This window comes from Sinohyriopsis cumingii, chromosome 9 (genome assembly GCF_028554795.1).
Source record: "Sinohyriopsis cumingii isolate HCF-2022 chromosome 9, ASM2855479v2, whole genome shotgun sequence".
NCBI classification, from domain to species: domain Eukaryota; kingdom Metazoa; phylum Mollusca; class Bivalvia; order Unionida; family Unionidae; genus Sinohyriopsis; species Sinohyriopsis cumingii.
Genome location: NC_142969.1, coordinates 83,543,575 through 83,567,250, shown reverse-complemented (window position 1 = coordinate 83,567,250; position 23,676 = coordinate 83,543,575). Strand labels below are relative to the sequence as shown.

Genomic DNA, 23,676 nt, shown 5'->3' with positions numbered 1-23,676 from the left:
GCAAAATAACAAAAATGACTTAAATTGTTGGACGTCTAGGATGATTCTACAACGTTTTTAATCTCGTATACATGTTTAATATTGTATGGTATTTTGTAACTGAAGCGGAGGGGACGTGACCTAACCCTGATTTCATATCCGATATTTCATTGAGTGGTGCGTATTAAACAAAATAATGTTGATTTAGCAAACTTCGTGCTGGACTGTATATACAAGCGAATTCATCTTTAAAAGCTCTTTATATTTTCAATCTTTGAAAAACGAGAAAGTACCAGTGTTGGTGCATCTCTTTTATTTTACATCTTACCCTTTCGTTGTTTTTTTTTTTCTTCTCATCACTTCTATTCACTGCACAATGCATTTTTTTATCATGAATGTGATGTTTAATAGTTTGTCAAACGTGGATGTTGGATTATTATAAAAACGTAATGTTAGATAGCATTTTAGTTTTGTGTGCTAGATTGTATTCAAAACGTGGATGCTGGATAGAACTCACAAGTGGGTGTTAGATAGAACGTTTTGGATAACATATCAAAAGGTGTGTATTGGATAGGATAGTGTCTCAAAACGTAGGTGTTGGATTGGACTCAAATGAGGGATTGGGGATTAATCGAAAGGTAAGCGTTGGATAGTATTCAAACGCAGGACAAGGATAGTCTCTAAAATGTTAAAAATATATTTTCCGTACAATCACATCGTGTTAACCCATGTTAAACGCATGCCTGTATGTGATAATATAATTATAACTATAACGTGACTATAAAAACTCATAAAAACTTAGATAGTATTATGAGATACTGAACAGTAGGTTATATGCTGGACAGTATATAAGAAATGTTACACAAAAGGTTGGTGCTAGACAGTATTTAAAACTAGTTACATTACATGTTTCATATAGTGCATGTTAAAACATATTTTGTATGTGATAGTATGCTCGTAATTATAGAGGATGTATAAAAACTTCTACCATTGCCTCCTTGTGCACGATATATGTTTATGTGGGTAGGTGTCTAAAAACCATCATACCTTGTGAGATATTTTGTGTATATATATGCAACCAAACACTCCTATGCTTTTCGTTGTAAAGTAGGCTTTGTGAAGGTAATTAATCAAAACGTAATTGCTGGAATGGTTATGTTGTTGTTGTGTTTGACACCATTTTTCAGCACAAGACAGGCTAATACGTGGCGGCCAGTATAACTGGTTAAGGAAGAACCATGAAAAAACCCAGACGAATCACTGATTCATGAGAAGCTACTGGCAAGGTTTCTCACGTACCCACGTTATCCGAGCCGGAGACTCAAACCCACGCAGACAGAGATGAGATAGTGATCCGGAACATTGAGCGTTTTAGACCATTCGGCCGCTCGGGACCCCCGGTGCTGGATTGAATTGGTGTGTGTTTCATATATCTCAATGTGTAGGTAGTAGATAATATATGAAAAGATGGTGCATTGGATATTATATATAAATGTAACGTGTTCTATTATCTCAAAAAGTGTGTTTGATTAAGGAATATTTAATATCGTGGTGTCCTTGTGCGGACGCAGTTTGTGTTCCACGATGTTACCAGGATAGATCAAAAGAAATTATATATAGAACAATTTTCCAACCTTTCGGGATAAGCTTGTTCTTCGCCAAAGGAGAGAAAAACCGAACGATAAACACAAAATCTACGAAAAAGCCTGTGCAGAGATATTGCATGTTATGAACCATAATCAAACATATATTAACCTAACTCTGGGTTCATTGTCTTGGTAGATTATCAGATAACAATTTACATTATAAAATATTTCGTTATGTTAATCCAAGGTCGTTTGCTTAAAATAATATTAACAGTTTCAACGGTGTATCTAATACAAGGTGAGTAAAGAGATATTACCAGTTTAGTATGCAATTTTACTGGACGAAATCATATCACAATGAGAGACAAAAATATAGTTCGAAATGTCACTAACACTTTTGCAAGGTTAGACCTTGCACTTAAATTTTAGTACAGATCTTGTTTGCTTCTTAGACTCATGGTGAGATTCAGAAAAGCTACCCTCAATCATGTAGTAAATATAAGCATACGGTATAAATATACTAGCATATTTAAAAAAATGAAGAAACACAAATATATGATGTTATTTGGAAACATCAGCTACAATATTTGTGTCTGAGAGATAACGTCTTTGTGATAATGTACGAATATTGTGTGACCTATGTGATAATTGTATTAACTGTGGCTTGTGGAGCTTAATTCCATATTGTATTAATTTATTTTAAAACTGATATGCATAATAATAAATAGAAATTACGAGTACAACGAAAACAAAAGGTAAAACAAGCTAGATGTCCCTTATTTTATAAAGCTTAAACGTTAACGACTGAAATATATTTAAGATGACTGGTTTAGGTTATATTCTGATACTAACAGCACTGGTCAACAGTGAAATCATTACTGACTTGAAAAGGCCCTAATCTGTAGTATTTTGGTGTGCCGAACACGAATATAACCGTGAAAAATTTGTATTGGCTCTCGTTTTGAAGATATTCATATACCTCATTTTCTATGTTTCACTGTGTAAATTTCTCCAGTAGGACTGCAGCAACATCCGGAATAATGATGTAACATTGCATAATACCATCATGCTCACATCATCCACAGTTGATTGCATCATTTTCTGATGCAATGCAATACTAATGCCATGCGGCTGCTGAAGTAAGTTGACGTCAGCAGTGTACTATACATGTGTAGGCCTATTATACTAATGCCAGGCGGCTGCTGAAGCTGACGTAAGCAGTGTACTATATAAAGCCCAATCAGATAGGTTCAGCATTTAAAATATTTTAGACGTTGTGCGAGACAGTTCAAGCTACTGTTACATAAAACTTATTATTTTATCCATTTACGTACAATAAAGAACAGTAATGCCTCGAAAGTGTGTTAATACCGCGGACAATTTTTGCTATATTTGTGGGGAAGTGACATTTGCCAACCAGAAGAAAAGTATCAATTCTCAAGTGAAGAAGGCATATCATCTTTACTTCGGATGCAAGGTTGGTGACCAAGACAAGCCTTGGGCTCCGCATATATGCTGTGCTACATGTACAACACAGCTTTCACAGTGGTTGAATTGCAAAAGGTCATCAATGCCGTTTGCAGTCCCAATGGTGTGGAGAGAGCCAAGCAACCACCTAAATGACTGTTACTTCTGCTTGGTTCCTCCTCTTTCCGGCGGAATAACGAAGCGAAAGAAGTCGAGAATAGTCTACCCAAACATTCCGTCTGCATTGAGACCAGTTCCACATGGTGAGGGACTTCCTATTCCAGAACCTCCAGCAGAATATTCTCTTGATTCATCTGACGAAGACAAAGGTGAGTCGACCTGTTCTTCTTCTGGTCCATCAGCATGCAGTGATCCAGATTTTCACTGTGGTGCATCATCAACCCCACACAGAATAACACAGGAAGAACTAAATGACCTGATTCGTGATTTGGACTTATCAAAGAACAAGGCAGAATTGCTAGGATCAAGACTCCAACAATGGAATCTTCTAGAAGAAGATGTCACAATTACTGCATATCGAAAGCGCCACCAGCAATTGGAACCTTTCTTCAGAAAGGAAAGTAATCTGATATTCTGTTCCGATATTGAGGGCCTCATGAATGCTTTAAACATCACTCATGACCCACAAGAATGGAGACTATTTGTGGACTCTTCGAAACTGAGTCTCAAGGCTGTGCTTTTGCACAATGGAAACATTCTTCCATCTATTCCAGTAGCGTATGCTGTCCACATGAAAGAGACATACGATAACTTAAGGCAGCTACTGAATTCCATTGAGTATAACAAGTACAGCTGGCACCTCTGCGGTGATTTGAAGGTAGTTGCCCTTTTAATGGGACTGCAGCAAGGATATACAAAATACATGTGTTTCTTATGCGAGTGGGATAGCCGAGCAAGGGAAATGCACTACATGAGGAAGGAATGGACTCACAGGCAGAATGTAGCCGTTGGAGAGAAGAATATCCAACACCCAGCTCTGGTTGAGGCTCAGAAAATCTTGCTACCACCCCTTCACATCAAACTAGGTTTGATGAAGAACTTCGTGAAAGCCATTGACCGGACTTTGCCAGCATTCCGATACCTGCATGAAAAATTCCCTCGACTCAGCGAAGCAAAGATTAAAGAGGGAGTTTTTGTGGGTCCTCAGATTCGAGAGCTTTTCAAAGATGACCGGTTCAACAACTTGCTGGAAGGTGACGCGAAACAAGCATGGAATGCTTTTCGCCTAGTTTCTACAAACTTCCTCGGAAATGTTAGGGCAGAAAACTATAAGGAACTAGTAGAAGACATGTTGATGAAGTATAAGAAACTTGGCTGCAATATGTCTCTAAAGATTCACTTCCTTCATTCCCATTTGGATTTCTTTCCTAGCAACTGTGGTATTGTTAGTGATGAACACGGCGAACGTTTTCATCTAGATATCGCAACAATGGAACAAAGATACCAGGGAAAATGGTCCACTACAATGCTGGCTGACCACTGCTGGACACTCCTCAGAGAGGCTCCCGAACAGCTGTACAAGAGACAGGCGAAGAAATCTAAGATGTAGTCAATGACTTGATTTTTTATAGGTAGGCTATTACAGTTGACCTTTTACTATTGGAATGCATTTCGTTATGTAAACATTAATTTCTTGCAGATTACAAAAAAACTAGAGCCAATTTTGCAATTTGACTGTCATATTCGTGTTCAGCACATAAAAATTGATAAGAATTGACTAATTTTATTTCAGTAACATGACTTTTGTAAAAATTTGTTGTCCAGTGCAGTCAACGTAATCGTACTTTCCGTCAATAAAGCCATTGTCTTCTTGGTTCATATTATCATGAGAATTTTTGTTGTCATACACATTCCATTCATTTTTATCAAACGTTGCACAACTAAAACCAGTCCTGTACTTTATCGAGTTCTAGGCTATGCATTGTAGCATTGTCATACATATCTCCAGACGATGTACTCACATTCTCGAACTCTATATTGTCATATTCTTTGTTATTGACATAGCATTCTTCGATTACGTCGGCCGTATCCTTCTTTCTCTGACCTTTCTGCACCATGCTATACAGAGGAGGTTTCTTGTTATCTTCACTTTTGTGGTCATCTGTATTATTGATACTTATTTGATAGACATTTAGTGTATGCAGTTCAGGTTCTTGAGGTACAGTTTGTATTTGTGGCAAAGCTGTGCCTGTTAAGTTCATGTCTAAAGTGTCATCAAAAACAACACCATATAAATTGTTCATTTGGGGCTGAACTTTCTTAGCTGATCTTGCATTCATATGACTCTCGTAGTGGACATCATCCGTTGCTCTCCTTTTTGTTCTTGAAAGAAAAGGTAAATATATTTGAAGTATAATATATATTGTTAGAACTATATAGTCATTAAACAAATAATGCAAAAGCAATAAGTTGAATTAAACTTAACAGACAATTTAATACTTAGAGATAAAATAATTAAAGACGAACTTACAGTAGTATTAACTGAATCCATAGAAATCATGTAATAGTCAGATAACAATACTAACGTGTCAAAATGGCGTTGTCTAAGACTTTGAATAATTCACAATAGTCCCAAACATATCATGGTCCTTAAAACGCTTCCCATTTCCACTGAATAATCCTAACAAATGTATCTTCTCACATAATATACAACTACGCAAAACGATAGATCTGCACACTTTTTGTTACATCAAAAGCATTATTTAGCCACTTAAATAGAAAATGTTATGTATGTATGTATGTATGTATGTATATGTATATATATATGATATAAATATATATATATATATATATATATATATATATATATATATATATATATATATATATATATATATATATATATATATATATATAAGATTATTCTCTGATTAGGGAATCAAATATATATTTGTATATTTAATGTATTTATTTGTCTGTTACTTTAAAATAAAAATATATTCCTGCTGTAATGTATCGTTGTTTGCTGGACTTGAAGTGAGTTTGACCTGACTGAATTTTCTATTTCAATGATGTAAACAACTGCTAATAGCTTTATCAAACATTGTAACTAGTTCCTGACCTTGTTCCAAATCTGTTACAGTTTTAGTAAACAACTTTTTCAAATTCTCTGTATCTTCCTCACAGTAAGAAACATTAAGTTCAGTCAAGGTCATATCTGGACTACTTCAAGTTTTATTATGTGACAAATGTTAACAAACTTCTATTGGTTCTAGAAGATTGAACTTGTGACCCTGATCCAGGAATCTGTTTTGCGTCTTAGTAAGTCGTATAACTGATTGTCAATTGGACAAAAACCACTTGACACATTAAGCTGTATAATGTTGTGACCAGTTTGTGCTGAATTTTACGTTATTTAATTTAGTGAATTCAAGTGATTTTTTACCCTGGAAATACAAATATGCCCGGACTAAAAAATTTACAGACGTCATCGACTTCCATCTTGAATTTCAATGGAATTTGCACTGAGATTCACATGGAACTTTTCATTCATAGGACTTGTGTTTTAATTCTTGGATTACAATTTGGATTGAATTCGTAATACAATAAGTTCGTTTTCTCATTTTTCACTTTGTAGGGAAATAAATAATTTGTTACATTTTACAAAGATTGTTGTCTTTACTCTTTTCTGTTGCTTATTTTAAGAGCATATGTATGCATAGTGTGTGTGTGAGTATGTGGTCAGCATATTGTTATGTATATCTGATTTAATTCATATCTATTTTTAATTATTTGTCACTTTTAAATTTTCATTGTATTATATGCTTTTATAATGTAAAGAACTTTTTTATTTTATTTCTTATAGTAAAATGAATGGATTTCGTCAGGGCATTTTTGGTGTACGTGACATAAACATCATCACGTAAGCCCCATTCTGATATTGCAACTTGGGGGAATTTCGAAACTGCGTCTTAGAATACGATATAGCATATGTTTTAGAGAGAGAGAGATCAGTTTTGGGCTTTTTACACTGATGTCAATTTATTTTGTTGCAGTCAGATTTGAGTTATAAGTTCTTTAGATCAGTTGGATTTCAAACGGATTAATTCTTTTTTTTCTCTAGAAATATTTTGAGGAGTGCTCACACAGAAATTTGGGAAAGACATTGTTTGTAACAAGATAACCGGGTGGGACTTTCGGATTCACAACAGAACACTTTTGACGATGAAATAAATACAAACTTGAATAATAGATGACTTGCATGAGCAATCATTTATGAATATGTGCGTGCATATATAATCCAAATATTGGATTTAATTAACATAAGAATGCACAGACTTAATGATGAATAATACAAATAAATTAATTTAGCAAATACAAAGACAAGGGATAAATGGTTCACAACGATTTGACAATGAAACGATGGTTACAGTTTACTCAGGTAGTAAACGATGTAAAATTGTACTCATGTAGTAAAATGCGTTCATTCAGGTAGCGAAATCATATTGATAAAAATAGGGACAGATGTACAACTTCTCTTTACAGTCAGAAAAGATACATTGGGTTTAACGAACCACAAGATTAGCACACGGCTAACAAATTACACGTACGGAGATACATCACGTCATCAGTACACTGTTTCAGCTCCACGGCAGCTACAGTTCAGTTTCACAGCTGCTACAGACTCCGGACACCCCGGACATTAGATACTCCAGACACTCCGGACATTATACACTCCAGACAGCCCGGAGACTGGACATTAGACACTCTGGTCACTCCAGACACAGACACAGAAAGTCCGGACACCCCGGACATTAGACATTCTACAGCTGAAGATGTACAAGTCTTTGAAGCAGACTGCCGGCTGACAAGACTATTCCGTATTGTAAAGAAATTTACGTACAGTGAGGTATTTATACACAGACAGTCAGTGCATTGTCGGCATTCGGTTTGTCCCATCGAGAACACTTTGCACTTGCGGCATGGGATGATCCGAACTCACTATTTCGAAATACGTCACAATATACATAAATGACCCTCGGGAATCCATACTATTGCTTACAAATTTAGTTTGAATTTTCAACACCGGAGTGTCATTCTTTGTATTTCTACAAGAAACTGTAAAAGACAACACACTACAGACTACAGCAAACGTCATCGTCGTCCATCTTGGATTTTCCATCAGGATTCGAACTTGAAATTATTAGAACATGTTTTCTTCAAGGACTTTTGCAAATTAATTCGTGGATTATCCTTGGATTGTTTTTGGATTATTCTTGGACCATTTTTGGATTTGATTCTTGAAACCGTAAGTTCTTTTCTTATTTTTATTTGTACAGAATTTTTCCAGGGAAATATATTATTTGTTAAATTTTAAAAAGCTTTGTTGCTTTCACTCTTTCTGTGTTACTGTTTATTAGCGCCTAAACACGTAACAATATTGATATATATTACTGCAAACTATACAGTTTTAACTGATTTATTGTTTGGGTAACTCTTTAATGCAAAGGAAATATCACAATATATATATATATATATATATATATATATATATATATATATATATATATATATATATATATATATATATATATATATATATATATATATATATATATATATATATATATCTTACTTTATTCTCCTTAAGATCACGATGATACCTATGGCGAGTATGACGATAACAGCAACAGCTGCGCCAATCAAACTTCCAACTAGTGTGCCATTTCCTGTATGACCTGAAAAAATGATCATTTTATATCACATTCGTTTGTATTTATGAGACTGCATATTAGTTTTGATATTATTAAACATTTTTGATCATTGTTCCCTTCGAATTCTAAATTGGTATGCTATTAACTAAGTTATAAAGATTATTGCAACAAGATAACCGAGTTTGATTTCATATTTACAATAGAACACTTTTGATGGTGAAACAAATACATTGGTGGATGACTTGAATGAGAAAAGAATTACGATTAATGCGTGATTGTATAACATCCAAAAATATTGGATAAACTATCATAATCGGCACAAACCTAATAATGCAACAGATGAAAATACATATATACGACCGTGAACAGTGCAAGAACAAAGGTGAATGATTCAACGTACTTCACACGACGAAGAAATATGTTTTACTCAAATAGTAAACAAGCTGAAAACAAAGGGACAGATATGATGCGAAATAGCTTTACAATTCGATAACACCGGGTATTATAAACCCCAAAATTAACTCAATTACTTATTACCTTCTCAGTTCTCTAAATTGTACATGAATAGCCTTAGTAACAGTTTAATTGCAGTGGTTATGATTATGATGAACAATGAGAATTTGCAATTTTATTTATTATTTCAATTGATCTTTTCATTTAATTTACTTATATTTCAGTCCTTTATAATATATAAAGTAATATATGTTAATATAATTATAAATAGTAAATAATCATATTTTTTAATTTTGGGGTTAATTAACAATGCACGCAACCATGGCTGACAAATGCAAGTCAGTCGATGAGCGGATGTGAATTCAATGACATCAATCGATGTTGCTTTCTTCCACCGTCTAACTTTGTGCCAGATCTTTTAACTTTTTTTCAGCCTTTTCGCATTATTTTATCATTACCGTGTAACTTTTTCCCAGATCGTTCACATACTTGTATTAGTACTGTCTAACATTTTGCCCTGACTTTCATATTCTGTTACCAATACCGTCTAACATTTTGCGAGATATTTCACACTCTCTTATCAGCTAACTCAGTATGGATCATGTATTTTGTCGACTGCAGATTTGAAAACACAGCATGCTCTGGCTTTTTCATTTCTCAGTGGTATGTCAAAAATGATTAGTTATCAAAATTATTTAATTTTGTACACTGTAACTAGTGACTCTACTTCCATGTCTAACTTTATATGAATCTAATTCATGATCCAGTTTTATTGCATCCCACAATCAACAAATATAATTTAGGAAAATTTGCTTATAAAAAGCAGGCACTACAATGTTAATACCGCATGCTGCAACGTTTATTTATGTGTATATTGGATAATGTAGGCCCTCAAAAGTAATCAAATCGTGAAAATGAACAACCGAAGCCTGATAATGCCCATTTTCTATGCATCCAATTTAAAACGTTCTAAAAAGAAGAAATATGCATCCATGTCACCAGTATGCTAAACTGTATTTGCAAGCTGAATAGTTAAATTTGGGCGTGAATAAAGAAAGAAGTATAGTATTTTTCAGGAACATTTAATGAACGCATATAGCCTGTCAACGTTGTGTATAAATCGATTAAAGGCAAAATGCTTATATATCATAAAAGCGGCCTAATACACATTTTCGACTTTTGTTTGATACGATGATTAGTGGTAAATGGTTATTATCAATATTTTAATATACTTCTATATGACGTTTCCTCAGCACGAGAGAACTAATTGTAGATGCTTGTAACAATGGAACAGAAATAACATAATGATGATATTTGTGGCAGAAGGATGTTATCTTTGTTCCTTTTCTTAATGAAATAATTAAGGACTTCAAATGTCATAATAACATTTCCTTCATCAGCTGATGTATCTTCTTCGTTCCCTAGCTTTATTACTTGCCTGTATTTACAGTTGTTGTTGAAGTTATACTTTGAAAACGGATGTCAATTTTCGGAGTCGAATGACTGTTCTCACTCAAAGATTCTCCACCTGAGACAAAAAGATTAATCTCGGGTAAGGTTTTAATAACGCATTATACAGTTCGTGTACAAATAAAATGTACTACTAAAACCCTTAAAAACAAATTGATCATTATTAGCGTGATGCAATTTTTACAAAATAAAGGTCTGGAATTCAGGTTCGAGTTAATCTTCATCCAGTGGTTTCAGTGGCAAGTTAACAGCTGTATAATAGGTACAAAGCACGTGTCAATAAGTGGTCTAACTAAGCGGTCTAAATAGTTATATTTGGTACGTGGCTTTGTAGAAGAAAACTATAATCAGAAACAAGAAAACATCACTTGGTGTGCTGTCCAACTAAACTGGATAATACAAATTGGCTTTATAGTGAGTAAATAATAAAACTTTATGAATTGTGAAGCAATCAAGGTATGCAACTCTCTCCCTCCGTCCCATATCCCCCCCTCTCTCTCTCTCTAGTGACGGAATACATTTTTCATGATGATATGAGCAAATGTGTGGAAAATATTGTATTGTTAAGAGCGTATAAACCTGTGACAACGCAAACTCTTTCCACTTCATGAGTAAAATATATCATCATAAGTGGAATACGTCTTCGTGTCTGCTCAACATGCTTATTTTTTATTACATTTTGCTCTAGGGAAAGAAGCTCCGAACATTACAATTCTTTTGGATTTGTATGCTATGTATGTATATACTACAAACCTGACTGTTTATAAAAACGAGATAAAAATATGAACTCCGCGAATGCAGCAAGGGCTAACTATTCCTTATAAAATGATTATTGTCCGAAGTTAGCCTGAAGGTTAATTTCGTAGAAGGTGGTTTCTGAACATAACACGCAGAAGTTTTCAATATTTACATACGTATTTATAACAAAGATGATAGCCTAACTTGTTCGACTTTTATCCGTCGTTTCAAACGAATCGCTGTTTATAGCATAAAAAGATGCCTTTAACAATTATTAATTTAAACTTATGGTTGTATAACTGATTTATACCTGACACCTGGGTAACTTAAACTAATAATTTATTGTATATAGTAGAATGTGTGACAGGTTTGGAATTCATAAAGAAGTTAAAGGAAGAGGTTTGTGAAGCGGTTGATACCCAACGCTGGCAACATCATTCGCTGGAAGAAGGATTATATCGTGTTAAGGCGGTGAGGGTAGATGGGTGGGGGCAAAACAACACTTTTGTCTCATATATGTATTTGCCTGACTCACTTTAAAGCCTTTATGTCACTTTTAAATGGTATGCCCGGGTACTTTACCCTTGCTAATAATCATTCTCCCGTAGGTTTAAGGCACGTTTCTATTCTAATCGACACATTGGCTTTTGAGGATCTTGTCAAGGAATGTATGCCCTCTATCTCATTTTACAGCCATAGAAGTAAGTGTTACATTTTATTTTATTTGCATATATGGGAAGCATTTTCCGTTTTTATGACGTTGCGTGAAATGTTGCCTTTATCTCTACGCGGATTTGAAACGTTTTGAACTGTTGTACTGTCACATGCTGCTATTAAGAGTTTAATTTAGTAGCATGTGTTTTCGGATTAATTCTATACATGTTATTATGACAAGTTTGTTTTTTTCTTAGCTGTGTGTGTGTGCGGGTGTATCAGTATGTTCGTCTGCCTGTTGGTATGTATGTCTATATGGGGATGGAAGCATGTGCGACCATCAAGGCCATACAAGGGCGGAATTGCTGATCTGTAATCTTGTGAGCATGGTGGATCCATGAAGGAGGTGTGTGGCCAATACAAGTGTGGGCTAACCCAAGAATTCAGGAGAAGTGAGGTTTGACAATGTACATGTGAACCAGGTAAATATTTCTCGTTTACAAGGTTTACAAGTATTTAAATGAGTCAAACGTTGTTATGAATCTACGTGCTGTACAAATAACTACGAGTCTTCAGTCGTATGTTTGATGCAATTGTGATGTTTATTACAGTTGATCATGTTTGTTTTATTGAGTACATGGAAAATATGTTGTTTCAATTGAGTAAAACTGAGTTACACATATTTGCATGAGATTATATGAATCACTTCTTGTTTTTACTCTATCATGTGTAGACAATTTTTGAAAATATGAATCGCATTATTGTTACCACATTTTTAATTTTTCTATGATTTTTTTTCTTTTATGTCAACAGGTTTCATAAAGTCATAAATTCATTCACATATAACAAATGTTTCTGTGAAGTAATTTAATAAGTCGTATGTTTCGAGCGTGAAAGAATTACCGAATATGTTGTAGAGAATATTTATTAATTAATTTCATACACTTCGTCTTTAATCGTATTGTGTTGTATTGTCATTTAATCCAGGCATCCATTCAGGTCAAATCATGTTACACAGACTATATATCACAATATCAATTACAAGATAAGGAATATTTATTAAAATAAAACTATAATATGTAATTTTTCAATTTATATGCAGTTTATCTCGTTTGGTAGAAAACAAATTTAATCATAGTTGCTTTTGAAATTCTAACGTGATCTATTTTTAAAATGTCTTCTAATGTATGTGCTGATGTGTAATTGTATATTCTCTGGTTGTGTTGTACCAAGGACATTGATAATTATCCACTAGAGGAACGGCCGTCAATACATATCATAGCTATCATACCTATTTCATATCTAATTTCACAGTGCCTAAAAGAATAAATTAAAAACAGCCCACATGTACAATCAATGCAGAAGTATTCCCTTTACAGAAATATATAAACTGTACTAGTTATATCAATATCTTTGTCGCATTGTATTTTGTGTATCGTTACTCTAAATATACATTTCACTAAACATAACATACTGAAACTACCAAATATTATAGACAACACATTAGACTCAAAATAATCAACTATTCTATATTAAGATCTCAAAGTGTATGTATGGTACCATTTTAAAACATCATTTCAGATAAGTAATGGGAAAAGATTTTAAAATGATGATACTCTTGTTTAACTTTAATGAGTTAAGGGTTATGTAACAGATGGCTATTAACAAATAATGAAATCAAATAGAAATAGATTTCGAATGTTCATTAAATTATGTTGCAAATTATATATATATATATATATATATATATATATATATATATATATATATATATATATATATATATAGCGTTATACATATCAGACAGTTCCTAAGCTGTGCAAGACCATTTCGTACGTTATTAGTTAAACTTACTTATTGATTTCGCAGTCTCATAACTATTTGTGGAAAACAGATCAAGCTTACTGCCTGGTTGAATAGAGGAGGTTGCGTTCAAGTTCGACACCGAGTCTGTGGAGAAAATGTATAAAGAAATCTGCGAAAATGGTATGTTACCATACAACTACTGATGAGAAACAGTCTTAACCATTGTTAAACTAATTCGAATGTATTATGAACAGCATGCTAAAGAATTATGTCTCCATAATAATTGAAATTATGATTGAAATAACTGCTCTTTCTTTCGTTTATAAAAATTGCTTCTACATTACCGTGCTAAATAAACCAACAATTGTATTGTCCCCGTTTCATTATTCGTACTTGGAGTTCAAGTAACAAATGATGTATAACGTTAAAATGTATGATGATAACCACGACAGTGAAAACAAACGATGATGGTGATAATGAATTGTCTAATGAAGGATAAAAAAGGTAAATATTTCAATCCAACATTATATTTGACATACACTGTTGTAAGTACAGTCATTCAGAGTGTTAAGGACGATTAAGGATAATTTGCATCTCATATCTTTCAGACAGCACATGTTCTTAAAATATTTAACATAAAAAGGAGCAAGTGATGCTACTATACGAATGTTTATATCTTTTCGGAATGCAGGATACATATAAAGCGAATAACAACTATCATTGGAAAGTGGTATTATTTCGGGGATAGTCTTCACACAACTATAATTGAGGACGCCTTGAACCAATAGCACATTAAATGTCATTAAAATTAATGTGAAATGGTATTATTTCGGGGGTGGTCTCCACATAACTATACCTGAGGACGAATTGATCAATAAAACATTAAATGTTCTTAAAGTTAGCTTGAAGTATAACAAAGTTTTCAAGAAAGATTATTGACAGTTTCTAAGTTATGAAACCACCGTTTTATGCAAGATTTAATGTAAATGATTTGACGTCGTATTATGTTTGGCGAGCTTTAACGTTTCTTCACCATCGGCCATGTTCAAAATGGTTCCTTTCATGTCATATAAAATGTACATTATTCATAGAGGTTTCTACAATGTCAAACTAATATGGAACAATTAGTTTCTGGTCAAGCTGGTCATTAAGGCTAGATAAGGATATTAATACCATGATACTTTATTTTTGCGTCTGTATTATTTCACTTCATTTTGTTTGCAGATATTAATCAAATATTTATTTATTAACATTTGCTATATGTAAGCTACAGTCTGTTTTAATTGTGTGTGTTTGTATAATATAGAAAACTCGTCATTTTGAGTAGCTGACCGATGGAGAGGCATATATGCAGGAAGGGGGACTAAATTCACACAAGCATGCATATGTATAGGAAGATATAAACAAGCACACACATTTAGACAGACATAAAACCATACACGAGTACATCAGAAGTTGAGAGAATAATTAGTTATTAGCATCGGTTAATTTAAAGACTATTGATTAATTGACTAATTGATTAACTGTCTGTCATTTGGATGAATAAATTGATAGATTAAGATTGTTCAAATATTGATTATTCAATAGATCACAAAAGTTTCTGTCTTTTTAGTTAGTGCATTATGTTCAATACGTTGTACTGATTAATTATCCTTTTTTTAACACGAGTTTATTTAATATAATTTAGAAAGACAGCAAAACCGAAGAGAAAGTATATCAAGATTATCAGATTTGTACCATTAATAAATAAGAGCATTTGCTGTAAAACAGTCTTAATACAAATAAACCGTGTTAATTTACATCTAACATTTTTAATACAGAGCTAAAATGTTTGTGTGTAATTGATTTAAGAACAAACTATAACATCAATATTATAATACAACTACCAAGATGTAAATTCTAAGCCTCGGAATAAAAGTCCTTCATTAAAATTAAAACGTCGAAATTTGAGTGCATAGACGGAGATTAGTTTCTCATGGAGATATTTATATTGGCCTCAAATCACTGTGTTAAAAATGTATTTATTCGTTGGTATGAAGGATATGACAATAGTACGGAATGTCGAGGCAAATTCCCAAGATGCCTGAATGTTGGAATATAACGATGTTGTCTTTTATACTAAAAGGTGACCACTAATATGTGCTTTATGGTTTCTAACCAATCTTCAAATTAAACATTAAAACAAAAAATTAATTTCGAAAATGCTTTTAAGCCATTCAGGCAATATTGCTCATCGTCATGGTTTGATAATGCAACAATATGCTGAGCTTATTGGACTAGAGACATTTGACATTAGTGTCGGAACTGTGTACATTTTTCCATCAAGAAATATAGATACTTTCATATAGATACATCCAGGGTATAATTAAATTATAATTATAATTATCTTCAGAATGCCTATCTGGTGCATATTTAACATTATTTTTAAACTTACTCATTGTTACTACGTTGACTATCGGTTTTGTGGGATAGGTGTCAGTAGGTTGCATGTCTTGTTGAAGAATCCCTGATGTGGTGTTGTTCGTCCTTGTGTCTAGAAAAATATGAACAACGAAATCAACAAATATATGTTACATCATCTGAACATCACCTAAATCACATTCAATATTAAGTATTTCTGTTTCACGCTTGATTCTAAATTTGATATTTTTTTATAATTATCTTGTTGTTGCTATTGCTCGTTCTTTTGTTTTGTTCGTTTCTTTTTTGGGGGGCATTACGCAATCGCAATCATCTGCATTTATTCTGCAATAAGAAACTAACTAAATAAGTTCTATCATTTTGGTTTCTCGTAGTTACCAAACCTATAAACATTGTTTTTGACGTAAATATTTCAAGTGCCTGCGACGATAAGTCTGTGTTAAACAAAGTCATAATAACATCCACAATGCAACAGTCCTCGCTTTTCTATTATCAGCAAAGTCTGCATTATAAAGACGTAAAGTTTTGTCTTGTCATTGCAGACAATGATACAAAATTCAATCAAACGTTTCAATATGTTCATTAGTATTGAAGTGTTCGACATAATCAAAATAAATCGATTTTATGAATTAAACGCCAATATCTTACTTTACCAGAGTCACATTTCTTCATCAGACACTTACGTGGCATACAGTAGGTCTTCACGTTAGTGGTACACTGAACATTTAGGCTAGTTGCATCACAAAAGCAAAGAGGAATTTCACCATCCTTTGCTGAAGCAAATGAAAACTGCAAGGTGAAATGTACATGCATAGAAATATTTATTTAAATAAATCATTTACGAATCTGAACTATCACGTATATTTATGATCAATACATTTTTCTGATCACAACTCTAACTTAGACCTACAAATACCATATTCGTTACTTAACCAGATTCAAACATGATAACACTATAACCCCAATAACTTGACCACTACATACGCAGTTTATTATCACTAATATATATTACTTCATACTAGGTAGGTTTTCGAAATAATACAATGAATAGCAAATATCACAAATTGATAACATTACAACACGTATAAACACAACAAGCATACTAACAATACGAAATATAGAAGCACGTGTCTTCCAACCATTGGCTATTTCTAAATTGAAGTTCCGAATAACTTCGTTTTCTCGATATTGCTAAACATTATTTATATAAAGTTGTATGTTTGTTAGTGATTCTGAATATTCAATGCATTGGAGCATTTTTTATATTTCCATACCACATTTATATTGTCTAGTATTAGCATTATAATGATGATTATTATTAGTAGCAGTAACAGCAGTGGCATTGGTGTTTGTAGTAGGGGTAGTTATAGTACTATTATTCCACTATTTGCACGATAAGTAAAATTAACTTATAGTTGTAAGTAGTTCAAAGTCTAGGAAAAAACATATGAAGTTGTCCTAGATATACATTTAAATAAATTAACACAATCATGATAGGAAGGAACAGTTGTAGTTTTGTAAGTATTCTCTGAACTGTATTTTGTTATAACAATTGACCTTTATTTGATGAAAATGTATTTAAATTATGAGGACATTCTTAGATATTGTGTCATTTGTGATTATTACGATCTTGTGCAAAACAACATTGTGATAGATGCAAAAGAACAACCGATACAACCCTTAAGTTTATAAATGCCACAGTCTTGTTTAGCAGTACGAAAACGCTTTGGACCCTTAAAATCCATAGAGTAATTTGCAAAATTGATAAGTTGCCCCACTGTTACTTCATAAGTGCATATAATGTTCTTGGCAGCTCTAAACCGCTCATACCAGAACACTAATTTTCCCAAACCATATAATAAGTGAATAATTAGGCATTCGGTACCGAGCAACAATAAATGAGGGAAATTTCCATATCATGATAAATAGATTATAAGCAGTTTAAAGCAAATGTTTCCCGCCCCCAAATAAAGAATGATTGTAATACCAATGATCCGATTCTTTATAACGTTTCAATTCAAAATACAGCAACCAAATTAAAACAATTGCAGAATCAAGTCTTCATTGGATATATTAAGTGCAGGAGTTGGAAGCGCTCGGCCTTCTTGTTCATCCTAAATAACAACTGATGTTGCTGGCTTTCACTCAATACTTAAAAAGGTCTCATGCAATATTAGAACTGAATCAGTGGGGTTTTTTTTGCAACCCCTTCCTGGAGTAAGGCTGGGCCATCATTGTAATACTGACGTACATGGCAGAGGTAGATCTGCTGACCAGAAGCCAATATTGAGTATTAAACAGAGCATAAGTCTGGCTATACGACAACAGTAAAAAGGGCTGCTCAGTTATTGACATGTGAGCGATAAGCGCTAACACACCACCTGACGAACAAGTAAGACGACTTTTATTATACGCGAATGGGGTCTGCAAGATTTTATTAACGAGATTAAAAGATGCATGCTTTGTTGGATCAGACAAAAGTATCATTGTGAGACTTTTATCGGAATTACATTTGTATATTGTATGCGGGGTTGATATGACGAAGGCCTAATGTGTGATACTGGCCACAATACCAAGTCAGTTATTGCCAAATCCTGAACACACTTAGTAAGGGGGAACAAATGAGAGATTAGCATTACCAGCAGATCTATATCTGATGTTTAGGTCATCTGTACTATATAAGACAACGGGATCAATTGCAAGTCTCTCTCCCAAGTAACTGATATAGTAATCCGTTGTGGCTCATGTTTGATAGTAAAAATGTTATCGCTACGGTGCCTGTATATTGAGGCTTTAGATTGTAATACGTCTCACACGTTTGCAAGTGCTTTAAGATTCTCAATATGCATTAATTGTCTCCAAATTTCTTTTGACGACGAGTGAATGAATGTTCATTCATACAAACACTGATATTATCAACACAAAATCATTTGCTTAGGTCAACATTAGTATGCTGATATTGCTGGCATAGGATCTAGCTTGTTGGCTGTTTATTTGCAGTATGGTTGCTTAGATTCAAACAGTTGTTAACGCAAATGTATCCTTCCGCATTTTTTCGAATAACATGTTTGACCTATATACAATTTTCAAAAGCTGTAGCGACCCCTGAAATAGAAGACTCTGTCCAATTTGATCAGCTTGCTATAGTCTTTGAGAACCGAAATGGGTTTCTGTATGGACAACCAAAAGCTTTGCTATGTCTGGTGGCTCTAGAGGGCGGACCCTGGCCGAATGCAAAACTTACCCGTTATTGCTTTCATAGATTATAATTAGAGTAACATTACCCGTGTAGATGTCTATTCAGAACATTAAACAGTCTTACGTCTATCGCATGGTGTCGACAAGTGTATATGCATATTCAGTTTTGAGTTTAGGTTACTTAGTTTCAGCGGATTCTTGGGTAATGTCTGAAAAGCGCCATGGTATTAACTTAAAAGGAAGCTTAGTGTGAAAACTGTCTAGCCATTGCCATTTCATTAAGAGTAGGCGTTCCAGTGACGTATCGGCAGCATATGTGAGGCATGTTAGATGCGTTATAGAGAGTCTATAGTTTGATATTCCCACAAGTCTAAACGAAGTCACCGTCACCAACATTGCTTTCCAACTTGTACAAATAATGATTAAAATAACACACATCACTAATTTACATAACGTTTTACCCCACGAGAACAACAGTGATGATTCTTTTATCCCCGATAAATATAATGTATATAATTTTGTTTTGTTTACAGTTGCGAACAGAACTGATATGGGGCGGACTATCCAAATAGTGCTGTGCACAAGGTAAAAAAAAAGACGTGGACCGCAAACCCACTTCTCGCAAGACTGGCACAAACCGTTTTGGCAGAAAGAGCCAAAGGAACGTTTGAAAAGGTCCTTGAAAAATTAAAACAAGCAAGTCACCAAAGTAAATCCGAGGCACAAACAGGCATCGAGAATGTTACCAGGACGCAAAGCAAAATAAGAAGGCTCAACAAGAGGAACGGAGGTTCTTAATGTACTTGCTTGTGAAGGATAACGTTAAAGATTATCACGTAAGATGCGAATAGAACAAAATAGCAGCTGCATAATATACAGCAGAGTACGGCAAAATTGACAAAGGAGGCAGTTTTTGTTGCAGCACCAACTTTGTCGCCGTTCGAGCGCAAGCGCGTATGAACTGCTGCTTTAAAAGAAGAAAGTTCTAGCATTCAGCAAGTGTTTGCGGAAAAAGTCAATTTGAGGATGCATTGTAACGCAATCATACGAATGTGTGTCCTTAGCGGTGCCAAACCTCTGGCCTTATCTGATATGTATTAGTCATCATCATGAAGATCTCATAAAAATTCATCAGCTCAAATGTAGGTATCAAGTCATCAAAGAAATTGTATGCTGGCTATAGAGTTAAGTCTTGTTGTAGTTAAAACTCGCAGTTGTTAAGGCTTCTTGGTCATATATAAAGGTTTGCCTGGTCAACTTCTCAAACAGACCTGCAAATATATCAGACGGCAATATCGCTGCCAAGAGGGGACTGCTTGACGCCGCTTAAAATACTGACTGCCATCAACATAGCATTTATATTGTAAAAGACACTTGCCGACGCTTTTTGCTTTTGTATAACCATGGAGATGTTCTGTCTATTTTCTGATACTATCTGGTTGTCAGATGTCTAGATGGCTTAAGAAACGCTTGTTCAGTGCCCCATAATGAAAATACGAGGAGGTAAAGGATTGTTGGAACGCTAGAAACAATAAGCCATCAATTTTAAAGCATATTTATATTCTGTCAGTCAGAAATATTAGCGAGAAATAATATAACTGATTTGCCCCGATTGATATGTGTGAACTATAATAACAATATTCAGACCTGTCGCTAATAAATACCGTACATCAATCAGCAAATCATGTTAGTCTTTAAACAATAAACAATATCAAACAACAGTGACGCATGACGCCTTGAGGTCAAAATCGTATAATTCCATCATCATATGTTGTTGATGGTGTTACATTTGTGTCACTTATAAGCTCAATTTTTCTACAACAAAAGGACAACATGGTAGAAACTCTTGCAGGTTATACACCATATTTATAAACTTTATCAGTTACCTTCCATGTTACTTCAGAAACATTTGCAGACATGGTGTTGTGTTGCCCCTTCTTTACCACGACCTGACTTGAAATCCACGACCCTTTATATCGTGTTGAAGTGGTATCAGAGAGTGAGTTTCCAAACCAGCACATCATAAGTGCGGTTTTATTAATATCATAAAACTTGCTAACAGTGCCTTTAACAAACACACGATCGACTTCCCGTTTGCTCTTGTTATGCGCCAACTCAATGCTACTCATATTCGACAACATTTTATACTAGTTTTGTACCAGCGAACATCTACCTTTTTCTAAAATATCACGGAAGCAATAATGGCGTCAAAGATGCAAACCCATACGTCCATCTATTTCATAACAAGAGCACAGTGCTGATGCCAGTTATTTAAAAGAGACAGTCAAGTGGCCATCTATAGTCTTTTGGGAATCTTAATATATTGGCTGCGCACAACCATAATCCCTACATTATGATGTTAGACTAGATACGTGTATTTTCTGCAAGCTGTTTAAGCGATGGTACCCAATGTCAGTGCCGTGGAATGAAATCATAGCGTATAAGAGATAAGCCCGTGATGGGTATCATCGTATATCGTAGGACCTGGTGGCAATACCCTCGTTATTGATAAAGTTGATACGTGCATATAGCAACCGTGTCCGCAGTGGCAACGCAGATATGTCATGTTTGTAGCTACGGTCAGACAAATCTAGTTCAAACAACTTACATAATGAACGCAACTTGACTAAGTGGTTGATAAGAACCCGTTAAAATAAGTCTTAATCACCTACTCTACCAAGTAGGGAGGAAATGTACATGGCAAATTCGAAGCTGCATGTAGTGGCATTCTCTGGATCAGATATCGAGTAGAATTGACTCTCACAAAATAATTGCCATGTAATACTTCCATATACCGGTCATATTAAAGATACGGTATTTTTGTAGCGCAGTGCGTGGTATTCTGGAGAATGGCAATATCAGCACAAAGGAGACCGTGATATTCGTCCAGACACACAAACGAATAAATACACTCCGTCGAACAAAGTCATTAACATGGTGACTTGGGAGAAGAAGTCATTAAACAGATATCGAGCGAATTAATAAAACAGTAAAGGTAAATACGAGTTCCTGTGTTGCCTATTATTGAGATAATTGTCTCATTCAGAAGCAAATTTCAAATTTATCGGAATCCGACTGATATAAACTAATTAGGAAATTTCGATTTGGAGCAACAAATGTTAAAGAAGGAGCATAGGAATTAGAAGCATCGTTGTGACAATCAACCAGCTAACAATAAAGATACCACTATGGCCTATCATCTTTGCACAATATTTCGTGAGTATACCATCACCTTCCTGAAAATATGTTTTCTTGACCTAGACTGTGTATTTCATTGACAATTCTATGACGTTGGTCTCTCGGACAATATTTATTGATTTAGCGTAAACGTGACAAATGTTCCAGACAAGTGGTTGGAAAAATTCAGCACATTTAGAACGACTTGGTAAAACTACAGCAACTGTCCATAAAGGACAGCCTCCATAAAATATCTAAAATGCTGGTATTTGCTCATATGGCACCAGTTCATGAATATAAAATGTCTTCTCAGTCTATGTCCAAGAAATACTAGTGGTTGTACTTATACCTGTGCAGCATCTGCAAAGAACGCGGACTAATCGCTCTTGGAATGTTCTCAATACCATGCAGCAATGTAGTATGATATGATTAAAAGGCCGTTTTCATCACCAGTGTGACAGAACATGTATACATGCTTGTTTCCGACGCTACCTTTGCTGGTGTAAAAACTGCTGAGAACTGAGTGGACCGTGCAGACCTATACAAACAATAGCCTTACAAGTCTTCACGTGACAAGATAGGTAAAGAAAATGCATTTTTAAGGAATGCTCGGAAGCTTGAAAGTGGCTGTAGATGTTCATCTGGGAAATGTCGGTTTTTAGCTAGTTCAATAGAGGAGCATAAAGCATCAAAAAACTATTACAATCACATACTCTGTCTTCCCATTTCGCCATGTAATTTTCTCAACACAAACACAACGGAGTCTGACAATAGAAATAAAAAAACGTGAAGGAAATATCCAGTACACATTTCAATACATATTTAGTCTCTGAATGAGGGTCCCAGGGAGGAAACGTACATGCGGTTTTCTATTTATTATTGAAATCGGTTTTAGGGAGCGGAACTTTCCCTGGAGAGTTGAGATTTACAGTTCATGGGAAAAAGAAGGTTTATATTGTCAAAGAGGAAGGGTAATGTGGTTGCAAGAGAAATATCTGCTGCATCAAAACAGTGCAGCTTTCGATTTTATGGCTGATGCTACCATTTATAAA

At 34.4% G+C, this 23,676-nt stretch overlaps 1 protein-coding gene across 1 annotated transcript in view; it reads right to left on the bottom strand.

Annotated features, from left to right (window-relative positions):
* Nucleotides 1-4,842: 4,842 nt before the first annotated feature.
* LOC149792144 (uncharacterized) overlaps nt 4,843-23,676 on the bottom strand; it is a 56,556-nt gene continuing 37,722 nt past the window's right edge. The window contains exons 5-10 of the mRNA XM_089969533.1: nt 16,933-17,022; nt 16,263-16,361; nt 13,877-13,972; nt 10,599-10,688; nt 8,629-8,731; nt 4,843-5,375 (exon numbers count right to left, since the gene is read on the bottom strand). Of these exons, the coding sequence (XP_089825659.1) occupies nt 4,934-5,375; nt 8,629-8,731; nt 10,599-10,688; nt 13,877-13,972; nt 16,263-16,361; nt 16,933-17,022 (920 nt within the window). The 3' untranslated portion in view covers nt 4,843-4,933. The remainder of the gene's footprint in view (nt 5,376-8,628; nt 8,732-10,598; nt 10,689-13,876; nt 13,973-16,262; nt 16,362-16,932; nt 17,023-23,676) is intronic.